At 37.4% G+C, this 17349-nt stretch overlaps 2 protein-coding genes across 2 annotated transcripts in view; one reads left to right on the top strand and one right to left on the bottom strand.

Moving 5' to 3' along the window:
- Nucleotides 1-7295, bottom strand: part of tmem163a (transmembrane protein 163a) — a 42620-nt gene extending 35325 nt beyond the window's left edge. The window contains exons 1-2 of the mRNA XM_067443761.1: nt 6933-7295; nt 2022-2141 (exon numbers count right to left, since the gene is read on the bottom strand). Of these exons, the coding sequence (XP_067299862.1) occupies nt 2022-2141; nt 6933-7122 (310 nt within the window). The 5' untranslated portion in view covers nt 7123-7295. The remainder of the gene's footprint in view (nt 1-2021; nt 2142-6932) is intronic.
- A 3584-nt stretch (nt 7296-10879) lies between these two features.
- On the top strand, nt 10880-17349 carry acmsd (aminocarboxymuconate semialdehyde decarboxylase). The gene is made up of 10 exons (XM_067443760.1): nt 10880-11037; nt 11504-11548; nt 12695-12791; nt 12896-12945; nt 14327-14563; nt 14685-14778; nt 14938-15033; nt 15160-15332; nt 15665-15763; nt 15976-17349. The coding sequence occupies exons 1-10, from the start codon at nt 10981-10983 to the stop codon at nt 16036-16038; spliced, it is 1011 nt and encodes a 336-aa protein (XP_067299861.1). The 5' UTR covers nt 10880-10980; the 3' UTR covers nt 16039-17349.

The following is a 17349-nucleotide window of genomic DNA, read 5'->3' as shown; positions in this document are numbered from 1 at the left end:
CTAATAGTTACCTAATAGTTAATTAATAGTCTACCTAATATTATAATATGAGAAACTTTATCAGTATATCACAAATATTAATTTTAATGTTTCATAATGAATAGCTTCATAGCAGCATAAAGTCAATGTTATTACAAAGCATAATAATAAAGGATGAATAATTTTTTTTAAAAAAGGAGACAAATACTAAGAAGTGAAGAGGGGAAAAATTCCAAACTATAAGCATATTGTTTTTTTTATATCTTACTTTTACAACACAAAGCATAATTTCTTTTTTGAGAAAGTCAGGCAGCATTGTGCCACAGCTAGCAACTGAATGTATGAATGGCTTACTTAGTTGTCTCTTTGTGTTGAGCTTGTATGTATAGCAGAGAGTATTTTAACATCGGATTAATTACACATCAGCTTTAAATAGCAGCAGAGGTGCTGCTGTCTTTTTAAAACGTTTTCACCTGACAGTCATCTGCAAGACTGCTGAAACATAAGCAGGCAAACTAGAGTATATTGGCAAAATTTTGATCATATATTTGATACAGTTCTGAATAAGGTGAATTTTATTTTTGAATGTTTGTTGATGAGGTAGGTTTAAAGGGTTAGTTCACACAAAAATGAAAATTCTGTCATTACTACATCACTGTAGTGAGATGGACTTTGTAACGACATCTTTAGTGCCTTTATGGGTCTTGAGAGAGGAAATGACTTTATGGCCAATGGAGGTCTTTCTGAGCAATTTGACAAAAATATCTTAATTTGTGTTCAGAAGATGAACAGAGGTCTTACAGGTCTGGAACGGCGTGAGGGTAAGTAATTAATTTTTTAATTAATTAATTAATTAATTAACAGAATTTTCATTTAGGGGTGAACTAACTCTTTAACAGAAACTTTGTGTGCTGTATCAATACAGTTGTTTAGTTACTTTATTTTATATTATAGATTTGTTATTCTATTTTACATTTATTAATGTGTTTGTTTACTTAAGGTATAAAAAAGGGTTTTCTACCTAACCAGAACAATAGGAACAATTTGTTTAGCTCTCTTATGACAAATTTCAAATCATGAAAAGCATTGTCTGACTATCACCAGACCAAGCTCAATTTAAAGTGTAACATTGGTCTGGGGAGTCTGCTCTGTATTTTCTACTGCACAAGAGGCATAATCAACAGGGATCGATCCCTCGCTTCTCTATCCGTCCTCTTGTTAAACCCACAAATAGTGTCCAGGTGGATTAGTGAGTCTGTAATTGGTTTCCACAAAAGTGTAACAGAAGCAGAAGAAATGAATGTAAATGGGCGAATTACAGCTAAATCAAATTGCCAGCAGGTCAGGCTGTTTTTTTTTTATTCAGTACTCGTTACCGCAAAGCAGCATGACCTACAGAGATCATAAACTACTTCATACTTAGTCGCTAACTTTATCAATATAATGGAATACAAGTTTCCTGTAATTACTAAACCACATCCCAACTACTAGGAAAACCTAAAACATTTAAGAACTACAGTTCAGCAGTGCCATTCTGACTGCCTATCCTGGCCATAGTGGCCAGGTCTACTCTACACTACACGGCCAATTCTAGTCTTAACTAGCTGCCTATCCCGATGGATGCCACTACCGGTTCAAACTAGTCTCACATAGCCAGGGCTTTGAATCAACAGCATAAGGTCCGGTCCACACTGCAGCTTATTTTGGCCAAGAACAACCCACTTAGATAGGAAGAGATTAATGTAATATGCCGGTTTATCTGAAATATATTACACCACAATAGTGGCATGTTTTTTTGTTTGGTTTATCATAATAATTTTGGGACATAACTACGAACAGCTGTACAGAAAATGTGTAATCAGAGCAATCATAATTGAGTCAGCATAATTAAGACTGGAGCTTGCCAGACTGAGAAAGTACTGTTTTCCAGTATTGTGCGTAATATGCATCAGACAGTCTGTGAACTGTGGGCGGTCTGTGATTAAGACTAGTTCTGACCAAACTAGAACATCACACAGCCAGGAAAAGCATCACCAACTTACTGAAAGCGGCCACAGCCAGGATGAGCGTCACCACAATGGAGATCCAGGACACCCACAGAGCTTTCTTCCTGTAGCTCTGAGCTTCGTGAGGCTTCAGGCGCATGCTGCTCTCCAAGAGACCTGTCGACATAGTAAATAAAACACTAGTTAAAGGCCATTATACAATTACATTAAGTGCACTATAGGGGAACAAACAACAGGGGATGATTATTTACTCACTGGACCATGACAGGCATTGAACCTGGAGATAGTAGTGGTATATTAAAGAGCAGAAATGAATATGCACTGTGAGGCAATTGCTCGTTGTTTAATTAGCAGAGCAAAATTATTTCAATAAGATTTACATGCCACTGATACATTTAGTTTATAATGCTTTAAGTCACAATTTATGATATGACTTTAAATGCTGTTTGATAGGCGCCCAGCAAGATCTTTAGCTACTGGAAGATGAGACAGCAATGAAAGCCTTTTTAATAAACATTAAAAGGGCCTTATGACTTCATATTGTGCAATGTACACTATGGGCCAGAAAAGAGGGCAAATTAGCGTGAAAGTGCAATCTCATAAAAGCGCCAGTGGGAGTGGAGAGTTCTGTTCATGATCTACTGATGACAGGCAAATGAAAGAACACAGATGCAGCTGGATCATTTCCATAATGACCTACGCAATCTACCAAGAACAGTGCAAATTAGCACATGGTTTAAGACATTTTGGGGCGGTAAATAATAGTGCAAAGACCAGTAAATTGACAAGCGTAAACCTTAGTAAATCACCTTGCGTGATTCATTTGAATAATCTTCTCCCATACATTTTGTGTCTGAAAGGGAAACTCCTACAAATGCATATGCAATAATGTCAGCCACAAAAATAACCCTGTCCATGCCTTTTCAGCACAATTATTTTCACTGCGTATCTTTAGTAAATCCTGACAGTAGTTTTTTAGACGCCAAAAGAGGGTCTGCTCTGGTACAAATCTGGCCCTAGAGCCTTTAAAGGGAAACATTCAAAGATGACATTGATGTCATTAATGACTCACCCTAATGTCGTTCCACACCCGTAAGACCAATCATTTATCGATTCTTCACTGATTCATGACCGTTTGAATCTTTATTTGAGGTTTGAACACAAACAAGGAAGAGAAGACAATGCTGAATAAAATCGTAGTTTTTGTTATTTTTGGACCAAAATGTATTTTCGATGCTTCAAGAGATTCTAATGAACTAACTGATGTCACATATGGACTACTTTGATGATATTTTTATTCCCTTTCTGGACATGGACAGTATAGTGTGCATAGGCCTACACTTAGATACGCTCTTGGACTAAATATAAAATATCTTAAACTGTGTTCTGAAGATGAACGGAGGTCTTACGGGTGTGGAACGACATTAGGGTGAGTCATTAATGACATCAATTTCATTTTTGGGTGAACTTACCCTTTAAAATCTTTTGTTTTTTTGCAAACAAAAATACAGTAAAAAAAACTGTAATATTGTGAATACATGTTATAATTTTAAAATAACTTTTTCTATTTTAAAATATTTTCGAAATTGTATTTATTTCTGTGGCAAAACTGAATTTGTTTAGCTTTATTTTAAAAAAAAAAGTTCATTAAAACGTTCATTAGAAAGTTCATTAGTCCAGTCTTCATTCTAAAATGCTGATTTGGTGCTCAAGAAACATTTTTCTTTTAATGTTGACACAAGTTGTTTTGTGAATAGGAAGTTCAAGGGTGCAAGTATTTTATATAGAATTGTTTTGTAATATAATAACCCCCGGTTTTAAAAACAAGGCTGAAGCCTGGTCCCAGACTAAAATGTTTGGGCTGTTTTAACTGAAAGCAACTTGCACTGATATCTTAAAATATGTCATTGCAATTGCTTTGTCTAAGGATGCACACCAGTTAAGGTTTTTTTTTTTTTTTTCTAAGGCATGATTATAAAAAACACTTAAAGTCCTAATTGAACTAAGGCCTAATCCTGGATTAATCTAAGCTCTGTCTGTGAAACCAGGCCCTCATGTCTTTACTCTCACTTTTGATCAATGCACTGCCTCTTTGCTGAATGAAAATATCTTTACTAAACCAAAACTTCTGAACAGTAATATAACTTTATATCCATCAGTTTGACTTTGTGAGATAAAGTCACGCTGCGAAATATAAAGTCGCAATTAAAAGAAAGAAAGTGAAATTATTTCTTCAATTCAAACTTTGGCTCACAATTATCTTGTGATGACTTATTATGACAACAGCATCATTTACAAGATGATAGTTAAATGTTTAGTTGAGGTCTCCGTCTGACCCGAGACATGCAATTCCCAAATGACATATATGTGTATGTGCGAGACAATACATCTGTGTCCCTCAGCAGATATCTTTATCAGGGCATTATTAGAGATAAATACAACACCACAGGTCACACATTTAATCCGTGAATGTAATTATGAATAAGACTAAGTGAATAGAAGCCGCAGAACCTGTTGACTGTCTATTGTTAAGCAATGTTTATATTGTGCTGTGTTTGCCAAAGAGGTAAAACTCAAATATGCCTTTGTCATCTGTTCAAAATGAATGGCAGCTATGTCATCGTGACAGTGGGAGGCTGTGTATATCTTCCCCCATGTACACCGAACTGATCTGACGGCCTGTGGAAGTCACATGCTGAGGGTTATGAGCACAGAGTCAATGGGTGGTCAGTCAGTGTGATTGTAAGAGCTGAAAAACAGAACTGGGGAATGTGGCCACTCACATGATTTATTTCATCAGTAAGGATCGGGAACATGCATTGCACTCGCACAAATGTAACCCATAAGTTCCAGACTGTTTCATTTCCAAACTAAAAGCACACTCCAGTCAAGCTGAACTTTATCTATTACCAAACAAACCTTTACACACTGTAAATTTGCTAGTTTTGTACATTTTCATGCAAACTCTAGACTAGTGGCACATAAAATGAGCTGAAACTCAATGTAAAGGGCCTGCCCCCACTCCATCTATCTCCTAATCATGTGGAAGCGGGACATCCACATGACCCAGCATTTCTTCCATGCTTAATAGGGTTTGCATGCATGAAAGAGAGGGAAACATTCCTCCTGATAGCTTAAAGGACGTCGACTAATAGATTTGCTTTTTATTCAACTTGTAGGAAAAGCTTTAAGTGGAATTAAGCCATTTCAGAATTAATGAAGCAAAGGGATATGCTTCCCTTTAAAAACATATGCCTCATTTTGACAACAGGATTGCATTTAAATTCAATGAATAATATGAAGAATTTTTAGTTTCATAAACAACAGTGCACCCTATTTTATAAAACTGCAGTAGAAAAAAAGGATTATTTTCTTTAAAAGTATAAGACAGTATAGTGCCAACAATTATGACTGCCAACTGGCCATGGAGCATGGCTTAAAGTCTACTTGCTTCATGTGTGTGAGGAATTTACTGAAGGCTGCCAATGTGAGTTCTATCCCAAACAAGCTGTCCATCCTGATGGCTGCCATGCACTGAGCAAACAGATATTTGACTAAATTACAAAGCTCGGCCTTTTTCTTAGATTTCACATTTAATGCCCTCACTTTTTCACCATGAAGTGGAGAATAGAAGGGTCTTATGCATTATTCAGTGGCTCAAACTGATTGCACAGGGGGGTGCTTTAGCATACAGCAACACTCAGAACCTGCAGGTGCACACTAATGCTGCTTCTAAGAGTGGAAGTGCTGATATGAGATAAGATGCACCTCTGAACAGCTCCTCTCAAGGTGCGAGTCAGCTGTAGATTTGGCTTGAGAAGTAGCCTACCAACAAAGTTTCCGGTCCTAAGGTTATAGCAGGTCCGTAATCAAGATCATAGAATAGGCTATAATAATTGTCCCTCCCAAATATTGAAAAATTAGTCACAAACAACTATTCTATTAAATTTATATAACCACTTTCAAATGGAATATATATATAAAGCCTATATTTCTAACTATTTTTTATTATTTTTTTTAAAAAAATTTTTATTAATTTCTCATTTCTGTGTTTTTTAATTTCCTTTATTAATTTCTGTGTAACTAACTAACTTTAGTTAGTTACACTCTAAAAAATTCTGGGTTAAAAACAACCCAAGCTGGGTTGAAAATGGACAAACCAGAAATTGGGTTGTTTGAATGGGTCCATTCACCGTGTTCAAACAAACCAATTTCTGGGTTTGTCCATTTTCAACCCAGCTTGGGTTGTTTTTAACCCAGAATTGTTTAGAGTGTAGTTAGTTAGTTAGAGACATAAATTAATAAATGACACATTATGTTGTAAATTTAAAATAAAAGTTTTTTGGAGTTGCATTTACTGAGAAAAGTGCATCGTGACGTAGCCTAATATGCATGCAAACCCACGTCATTGCTGATCACCAACGTTGAATTAAGAAAGTTTTTGATTATAACATAATTAACTAAATATATGCGACTTTTGAAAATGCTTAAACATTACATTTGAGCCGCTTTGTGGTGAAGTATCTGACTCAATGCGACATACAAAGCGCGACAAGACGAAACTGTTTTGTTGTTGTTTTTTATGAAGCTGCTCCGTTGAAATAACAAAACATGTCCATCTATTCACTTAAAAGCTATCCTTTTTGGTTAACATATATTTTGTTAAATTACAGCCTACTCCTAAACCCATTAAGGATGTTTAATCTCCGGTTTCTTAACTTAAACTCTGTCTCTTTTTTTGTGCTCACCTGAATTATTAATAGCTTCGAGAGCGCCTGCGTGCTCCTTTGGACCGCAACCTTTGCAAACCTCCTCTTATTCACATCACATCCCAAATAAATCCTACTTTAAAGAATGACATTGTCTTTTACATGCATTTCTAAAACAACTCTAGAAAAGTAGCCTACAGATTGGTATATTGCATGTTGAGAGATGGTGTGTGTTTACCTTGACCCTCAACGCTATCTGTGATTTTCATCTCCTGGTCCCGGTCCATATTGAAAGGATCGTCCTGGCTCCCTCTTTTGGGTAGGTTCGGATCCTGGGCAGCGGCGCATTGTCCGTTTCGCACAGCCGACGGGTCCACAATAGTCGGATTGGGAACTGGGCATGGTTCAGAAGTCGTACTGTCTGTCATGTTTCTTTGCTTTTTTTCTTCTTCTTTTTTTAAATCAGACGAAGCCCTCAATAAACGATCTCACGTCGAACTGCGACGGGCAGCCATCCAGTGGCAGCATTAAGGGTAACGGAGCAGAGATGCGGAGATAAACGCAATCTGCCCAGCATCAGCAACGGACCCCCACCCCGCCCTCCCACCGAGAACAACTCCAATCCGAGCGCAAGAACTGCAGCCACCCAGCTGTATTTTGACATGGGAATAGTTTGGTTAAAATGCCTCGCTCTTTAGTTTCAAGGCTATCTTGACTTTTGTTATTTTGAACATCATCTGATCTTGGCAATGCAGTGGTATAGTTCCTCCTTCCTCCTTTTGTTTTATAGCCTATATATGAGTCAGTGCTAGCTGACACAATAGCCATCTCCAACCTTAATTCAGACACTGACAAACTTTATTATTTCGTCTTTTCTAAGTTTTGTTATTTTATCAGTTCAGTTAATTTGTACTAGTTGTGTTTAAGCAATCATACACTTGTTTTTAATGTGATTCTATCTGATATTTAGTAGCCTACTATAGACTTTATAGGTCAACATAAGTCATAGGTCCCATATTATGCAGTAATATGCGTATTTTCATATATTGTCATTTTATAAAGCACATATAAATGTCTTATTTTACATTCCTAATTCTACCCCAAAACTTAACAACTACATAATAACCAACTACCTGGTAATAACTAGGCTGCCTAAACTAATAAGCAGTAATTGGGAGTTTATTCAGGCAAAAGTCGTAGATAATAATTAATAGTGATAAATGGACCCTATAAGCTAAAGTGTGACCATAATTTCATTTTTTTGTTAAGCAGTATTTCGTGTTAAAATAAAATAAAGAAATACAGTTTTTGAAGTCAGATTAGTGCCATCTAGCCTAGAAATCTAGACGCACCCTAGCGGCAGCAAATTTAATCTGCCCGCTAGTGTCGTCTAGCAACTCTCAATACCCTTCTGAGCTGTATTCTCCTAACTCTTGCCAGGCCAATCACATCGTGTATAGAGTCGGTGGACGGGGCCATAATGACGACGGCCGAGTTGCGTTTGCGTGCTTCTAGTTAACACAGAAACTGGCGAACGGCGGTCTTTCGAATCAGCTTTGACCGCGATTCTGGAAGACTTGGAGTTAAGCTTTTCTCTGAGAAAAGAACAAAGAGCGGCACTGAAGTCATTCTTAAAAAGGGGAGATGTGTTCGGAGTTTTGCCAACCGGATATGGTGAATGTTTAATCTATCAACAAGCTCTGTTTCCCCTTTGTTGCTCTGGTTGGTTGTAGCGCTATCCTATCGTGTGCAGAGGGAGTTTGAAAGACAACCGTTTATCCCGCCCCTCGGATTGAGCCCTGTCAATGGTAAGTTTCCAGACCAAACATCTTGATGTGGGTCTGCCTTGTCAGGCTAAGTGCCATCTCGTGGGAGTAAAAAAAGGAAAAACTGGTGTAATGCCATTGTGTAACCACCAGATTCCTAAAGCATAAAGAGGCTAAACTGTTGACATAAATACTTATTTGTATTAAGTTGTGGATTTGGATATACACTCACCTAAATTATTATTACGAACACCATACAAATATTGTGCTGTGTCTTTCACCTTTAGAACTGCCTTAATTCTACGTGGCATTGATTCAACAAGGTGCTGAAAGCATTCTTTAGAAATGTTGGCCCATATTGATAGGATAGCATCTTGCAGTTAATGGAGATTTGTGGGATGCACATCCAGGGCATGAAGCTCCCGTTCCACCACATCCCAAAGATGCTCTATTGGGTTAAGATCTGGTGACTGTGGGGGCCATTTTAGTACAGTGAACTCATTGTCATATTCAAGAAACCAATTTGAAATGATTCAAGCTTTTTGACATGGTGCATTGTCTTGCTGGAAGTAGCCATCAGAGGATGTGTACATCCTGTGTGCTCAGGAAGGCTGTGGCATTTAAACAATGCCCAATTGGCACTAAGGGGCCTAACGTGTGCCAAGAAAACATCACCCACACCATTACACCACCACCACCAGCCTGCACAGTTGTAACAAGGCATGATGGATCCATGTTCTCATTCTATTTACGCCAAATTCTGACTCTGACCATCTGAATGTCTCAACAGAAATCGAGACTCATCAGACTAGGCAACATGCTTTGCTGTATACCTCGGTTGTAACGAGTGGTTATTTCAGTCAAAGTTGCTCTTCTATCAGCTTGAATCAGGAGGCCCATTCTCTTCTGACCTCTAGCATCAACAAGGCATTTTCGCCCACAGGAATGCGGCATACTGGATGTTTTCCCTTTTCACACCATTCTTTGTAAACCCTAGAAATAGTTTTGCATTGTTGTCCACGCTCAAAATTGCTTAAATAACCTTTCTTTCCCATTTTGAAGTTCAGTTTGGAGTTCAGGAGATTGTCTTGACCAGGACCACACCACTAAATGCATTGAAGCAACTGCCATGTGATTGGTTGCCATGTGATTGGTTGAATTGCATTAATGACAAATTGAACAGGTGTTCCTAATAATTCTTTAGGTGAGTGCAGATTTAGACACTCTCAAATTCTACTTATTTTGTCAAGGTTTAGTTTTTTTGTTATTTTGAAGTGTCCGTTTTTGCATGAAATTTACTACAGTTAAACCTGAACACTGAGGATATTTTGTTACACAAGAACTTATTAAGAAAAATTATTAAGAATTCTTTAGCGGAGTTAAATCAATCTATGTCTGATCTGATTTCAAATTCTTATTTGAGCCATGGCTCAAATTTGTGATAATGTTAGCCTACAGCCACACCAGTGTTTTGTGAGCCTTGAGTGTAATCCTTTTTTGAAAATTCTGTCATTTGATCCACGTGATGTGAAATTTCGCGTTGACTCGCGTGTGGATGAATGCCAATTTCGTAAAATGTTTGAGTTTGTCTTTCGGATTTGACAGGTGACAGAAACATGTTTGGTTTGAAAGTGACTTCTGTGTGAGCTTTTTCTCGTTTCCATGCACTCACTACAGTGGACTATGTGAATTAATGTAGGGAATAATGAATGAGGGTATATGAGGCGATTTCGAATACAACAAGAGGTTTCTAATTCCTCACTCAAAAGGTTCCATTACCGATTGTGAATTCCAAATACCATTTGGACACAGCGCGAGAAGGATACACTCAAAAGTACCAGGTCTTGATGTAATGGTCACTTAATCACGTTTCATTTTTGAAAAATTAAATGTAGGCCTTCGTCCCTTGTTTTATTTTTTTTATTTATTATTATTTTTTTCTCTAAGCGAAAATACATTATGCCTACTCAGATTTAATGTCCTTTAGATTTAATTTTGTATCTGTTTATTAAAATGTTATGGTTTTCAGATTAAGATAGCTCAATCAGCTGTTATTTTGCGACGTAAACATTACTCATCAGTATTTGCATCTGTGGCAATGGAGGACAGATGTTCACTTAATTGATGACATTTTTTTTCAGCAGCAAGAAGACGTGATAAATAACTGAAGTATTACCTCCAGTAACCGCTAGAGGACACTGGTGATAAGGCAGTGAGATATTTCTATATATTTTAACCATTATTTAAGTTTTCCATATATTGCATAGGTTGCAAACACATTAATTTGATTCAGACAGTTCATAAAATGTGTACAGGTATGTATTCACAAGTTATAAAAAGCTAATGCTGGTTGGTGTTTCTTTACCAGGGGTTTCCATTGGGCCATTTCAAAGACAGGACAGGGGGTGGGAATGTTTGTTTTCTGCTTCACACACTGCTGAACCTTTAAAACTGCACGAGGAGTGAACATTCATTTACAAGGCTCTCAAATCTTAAGAACTGTGCTCTAATGTCAGCAGAATGAAGATCGATATTCATAATCATATTTTACCAAAGGAATGGCCCGACCTGAAACAGGTAGGTTGTATAAGGGAATATTTTAAGGGTTAGTTAATTTGGCAATTTTTCAATCATTTCACTTGGATTTTGATATGCTGTGGCCAGTTGTGCATTTATTTAATATAGGCCTAAAGAAAATGTGCCTGTCCAAATATAAAGTAAAATCTGTGTTAATGTAAAAAAAATAATAATAATGTTTCAGTACTAAAAGCGTTAAGACACGGCCACAGATTTACTCACAAAATGTATGCATCTGTTAAACATTAATGAAAGGGTTTGATCACTAACCCTGACCTTTATTGCTTGTTTATCTGAGCGAGCTGATGATGAATTCTATTAATCATTTCTCATGTCTTAACAAGCAAACTAAATACAAGTCTATTTATTCATTATTGATTGATGTATTGCCATAGCAAAAGTGTACTATTTGTATAGCGTATAATTACATAAAATTGAACTCAGTATTGACATTTCCTGTTCGCAGAAGTATGGCTATGATGGATTCATTCAACTTCACCATCACTGCAAAGTAAGTTAAACATGCAAATATCTGCACTGGAACATTTAAAAATGTCTACACTTTCATAAATGATCGTTGCTCATGGTGAAAATCAGCTCAATTTGCAGTTTAGTCAGAGGATAGTGGAAGAACACCAGCTGGATGGAAAAGGTTCTGCATGCTTGGCCATACTGTAGATCCTGCTGGCATGAGCTCTTCCTGAGAGAAAGTGAGTGTGTGAGAGAATGTTACGACCCCCATGAGGAATGAGTGGGCAGCAGAGACAGATCTGATCCTCCACTCAGTGCAGGAGGATGTGAAAGCATCTGCCAGCCTCTTTATGTACCTGCAGGCCTTTAGAGTAATTGGATTGTTCTGTCCTGTGTTTCTGCTGGTGTCTCTGGTGGTTTCTGGCCTACTCAGACTTATTCTGTTCTTCGTTGCAATAGGAAGAACTATTTTAAAACTGAAAGACTGAATAAACAGACAATGTAAACAAATAAATAAATAAAACCATGCTCCTCAAGTAGCCCAGTTTTTGTTTTGTTTTGTTTTTTTGCTTTTACTCCTTTTCTTTTTAAACCAAATAAGCAAGCCTAAAAACACACATTTTTGAGAATACCAGTCGGGAGTGTTTGTGTGTGTGGAAAAAGAGGACAGCAGGCCTTCCCTGGGCTCCATGTCTGAGCAGCTGTAGAGCTCTACATGGGGTTTAGCTTTAGTAAAGTGTCAGTATAAAACCGGATCACCTTTAGCACAACAATATGGCTGCTATAAACACACACACACTTTGATAAATCTGTGTCTTATTAACACAACATACCCTATAACAAATAATGATATAAAGTTACTGTAATAATGATTATGATAATGATTTTTAAATAAAATATATTTGGTTGAGTGTATGACACTACATATAAAAAAACACATATTCTTTGAACTAGAAATTAACATTGATTCCTGATGTAAATGTGAAAACTTTGTACCTTCTCTCCTTCTAAAGTCCATTGCATTGCATTGCACTGTGTATTATACTGTGTATTTGACATTGCTCTCCACTGCCATCAAGTGGGTTAAAATACAAACTGTTATGTAGCAACTTGGATAAATTATTACAGAATTGTAAAATGCAGCTAATTTCTTCTGTTAAAAACACCATGGGTTTGTGTGTACCAGGGAGAAGCTAAAATGATGAAGGATGGGAAATTGTTCAGAGTGATCCAGGAGAACTGTTGGGATGCGGATGCTCGGATTCGGGATATGGACAGACATGGTAAAGACAGTAAAGCATGTCTTCGGTACTATGTAGCTTTCTACCATCTATCTGTCTGTCTATCTATCTGTCTAAAAAAAATTATTTATGAAATTTTGTTTTAGGGGTGACAGTACAGGCTCTTTCCACTGTGCCTGTGATGTTCAGCTACTGGGTAAGAATCAGTGTAAAAATGTAGCAAACACTTTTTTCAGTTTCAGAGACACTTTTCTCTTAAGGGAAAGAGAAAATGAATTTTCCATCTTTAAATAACCATTATATGTCGTTCCAAAAACATTAATGCCATTGTTCATCTTCGGAACACAAATGAAGATATTTCTGATGAAATCCGAGAGCTGACCACTCCCAGCTTCACTGCCACAATGAACAATTTCAAGGCCCGGAAAGGTGCAAAGGACAAAAAAAATATTGTTAAAATAGTTAATGTGAATACAGTGGTTCAACCTTTATTTTATGAAGCGACGAAAATACTTTTTTTGCGCAAAAAAACAAACAAAAATAACGACTTTATTCAACAATTTCTTCTCGTCTTCTACACAGATTACATTGGCCTCTTGCGTCAGCATCACACGCATGCGTCGTGCTCACGTAAACAAGTTTGGCCAATGGTGAGCCGGCATTCTGACGTAACTTGGAAGCGCTGGACTGTATTTACTACGTCAGCAGCGTAATACACTGACACATAGACATCATATGATGTCTATGCTGACACAGACATGAAGAAATTGTTAAATAAAATCATTATTTTTGTTTAATTTAAATTTTTTGCTTCATAAAATTAAGGTTGATATATTAAGGCTATTTCATCAATAATATCTTAATTTGAGTTCCGAAGAACAAAGGTAGCCTGACAAGCCAGACCCACATCAAGATGTTTGGTCTGGAAACTTACCATTGACAGCTCAATCCGAAAGGCGGGATAAACGGTTGTCTTTCAAACTCACTCAGCACGCGATAGGATAACGCTACAACCAACCAGAGCAACGAAGGTGAAGCAGAGCTTGTTGATAGATTAAACATTCGCTGTATCCGGTGGGCAAAACTCCGAACACATCTCCCCTTTTTAAGAATGACTTCAGTGCCGCTCTTTGTTCTTTTCTCAGAGAAAAGCTTAACTCCAAGTCTTCCAGAGTCGCGGTCAAAGCTGATGCGAAAGACCGCTGTTCGCCAGTTTCTGTGTTTACTAGAAGCACGCAAACGCAACTCGGCCGTCGTCATTATGGCCCCGCCCACCGACTCTATACACAATGTGATTGGCCCGGCAAGAGTTAGGCGATTACAGCTCAGAAGGGTATTGAGAGTTGCTAGACGACACTCGCGGGCAGATTAGATTTGCTGCCGGGTGCGTCTAGATTTCTAGGCTAGAACAAAGGTCTTACAGGTTTGGAACGACATAAGGGGAAAAAATTTTAATTTATAGGTGAACTAACAATTTAGATTACATAAAACCCCATATTTACCACTTTTACACCATTACTATAAATTCTTTTTGATGTTTGTCTGTTATTTGAGTCCAATGTTCCTCATTTCTAAAGGCCAAGCCCCACGACACACTGGACCTGTGTGGGATTCTGAATGATGATCTGGCTGCTACAGTGAAGCGATACCCAAAGCGGTTCGTTGGGCTGGGCACTCTGCCCATGCAGGCTCCTGATCTAGCAGTACAAGAGATGAGACGGTGTGTGAATCAGCTAGGCTTCCCTGGAGTGCAGATTGGCTCTCATATAAACACATGGGACCTCAATGCCCCAGAGCTATATCCTGTCTATGCTGTAAGTGCATTTGCCCTGAGAACAGTGATAATTCTGTCAAATTATCATTCAGTTTTGACTCAGTGTGTGTAGGGCATTTTATACAGAAATATTGTCATCAATATTTTGCTTCTTATGACAGGCCGCTGAGGAACTGAACTGCTCGATATTTGTGCATCCGTGGGACATGCAGACAGATGGTAGAATGGCAAAATACTGGCTGCCTTGGTTAGTTGGTGGGTTTGATTGAGTGTCTTGACATGGGTCATCAATTTTTGTTATATTTAATAGCAGATTGTGATCATTTTTATTGAATCAGTTGTATTAGTTTTATTGAAGACTGGTATATTTTTGACAGACAATTTTTTTGACCCCACTTTATTTCTTTCTGATAGGTATGCCAGCAGAAACTACAATGGCAATTTGTTCCATGATTTTTGGAGGTGTTTTTGAAAGATTTCCCAAACTTAAGGTCTGCTTTGCTCATGGAGGTAAAAAAAAAGCTGTTCATGTTATGTTTAGATAATCATGATTTCATGGACAGCTGGAGTGATAACCTTGAATTAAAGAAAGGTGGAGTTTTTTCTGCTACTTATAGTGCATACTTTGTGTTCCAGGTGGTGCTTTTCCATACACCATCGGCCGAATTGAGCATGGCTTCAAAGTGCGCCCTGATCTTTGTGCAGCCGACAACAAAATCAACCCACGCAAATACATAGGTTCTTTCTACACTGACTCTCTAGTGCATGACCCACTTTCACTGAAGTTACTCATGGAAGTCATAGGAAAGGTATAGTTATTTCAATTCTTATGTCAGCAGTAGCAAGTAGTAGCAACAGAACAGATACCATACTATTGAGCTACAACAATAAGTGATCTGTTTCATTAGCAGAACCTGTGTGTGTGTGTGTGTGTGTGTGTGTGTGTGTGTGTGTGTGTGTGTGTGTGTGTGTGTGTGTGTGTGTGTGTGTGTGTGTGCGTGCGTGCGTGCGTGCGTGCGTGCGTGCGTGCGTGCGTGCGTGCGTGCGTGCGTGCGTGCGTGCGTGCGTGTGTGTGTGTGTGCTTGCGTGAGAGTTCTAGTTTAGTTTTAAAAAGATTCTGCCTTCTTTCTTTTTTTTGCAGGACAAAGTGATGTTAGGAACAGATTACCCATTTCCACTGGGGGAACTGGAGCCAGGCGCACTGATTGAATCCATGGATGAGTTTGATAGTCTGCTAAAGGTAAGAAACTATCTTTCCATCTATCTGAACACACTAGATTTTATTTCAAAAATTAAATTGCAAATACATTGAACTAAAGTTGCTGGTAAACTATTCAGTTTGGGCAATAATATGTGATTAAGTTAATACATATTAAGTACATGCAGCATACTAATACAATAATTCAATACTTGTCATTTTACAGCTTATCTTCGTTTTACTCTTTTGTTTAGGATAAACTGCTTGCTGGGAATGCTCTGGAATTTTTAGGACTGTCAAGAAAACTGTTTGAGTGACTGATCAGTTGTATTGATGTGTATCTGAAGTGATTATACTACCAGAAAGCTGGATAATGTGTATTAAACCATAGGTGGAGGGGTGGGTGAATAATACAAATTTTGTGTTGTGTTGCTACAAGTAGGCTATGATGTCACTCACTTTATTGAACAACCGTCATTTAGCATCTGGGAACATTATTATAACATTAAAGGAATGTTAAATAACGTTAGAAGAATGTGGGCTACCTAACCAAAGCATACCAACAACATATGAGATAAAAAGTCAAATGTATGACATAACGGTAATAAAATCTGTCATAGCATTAGAATAATGTTAGCTGAATGTTAGAACAACATACTGGAAACGTTAAAATGACATTAGAATATCGTTCCATGAACCAAAATCGAACTGGGTCACAGATATGCTGAATGTTTACTGACACTGACACACACAGTAAGGATATCGAATTAAAGAAGATATGAGAACATTAGAACATGTTTTCTCGAAATATTGACTTAGTTTCTCATTTCGAGATGATAAGTCAATATTTCGAGAAAGTTTCTCATTATTTTGAGATGTTAAGTCATTATTTCGAGAAAGTTTCTCATTATTTTGAGATGTTAAGTCATTATTTCGAGAAAGTTTCTCATTATTTTGACTTAAAGAATAATTTATTTATTTTACTCAACTGTGGCGGAAACGGGCTTCCATAGAATAACGCTCTGGGACCGATTGAATAACTTTAGGCCAGGCACCAAAACATAGGCCTACCAACAACACATGACATAAAAAGTAAAAAGAATGACATAAACCATAATAAAATCGGTTCTGGGAACGTTATTATGTTATTATAACAATAGAGAAAAAATAACGTCAGAATAACTTTCCACAAAGCAAAAACTAGTAGCCGATTAGTAGCCGAATGTGCTTGATTAGTAGCCGAAATTATTTTGGCTACTAATCAAGCAGACACGTTAGATAATGATCGGATACAAAAGCACAGAAATCATAAATTCGTGGCCGTGGTTTGTTTCTAACATTCATTCATGTATCTATCTCTTTATTAAATAATTACTTATAATTAATATAGATACGAGAGTAAATATGATTTCGGATAGATTTGGCACCCTTATTGTTATTGAAGAGAACGATGTTAATCGAGAAGTGTTTGTTTACGGACCAAAAGAAACATGTCCGGCTAAACTGTAGCCTACAATTTCATTGGTAAGAAACAAATGTAACGCTACGTTGCTGATATATCCTACTAAAAGTCAAATAATTGTTTATTGATTTCTTAATGTCTGAATAAATTTCATATTTTAAATATA

This window comes from Pseudorasbora parva, chromosome 5 (genome assembly GCF_024679245.1).
Source record: "Pseudorasbora parva isolate DD20220531a chromosome 5, ASM2467924v1, whole genome shotgun sequence".
Taxonomy (NCBI): Eukaryota; Metazoa; Chordata; class Actinopteri; order Cypriniformes; family Gobionidae; genus Pseudorasbora; species Pseudorasbora parva.
Note: the sequence above shows the minus strand (reverse complement) of the source record. Positions and strands in the feature narration are given on the sequence as shown.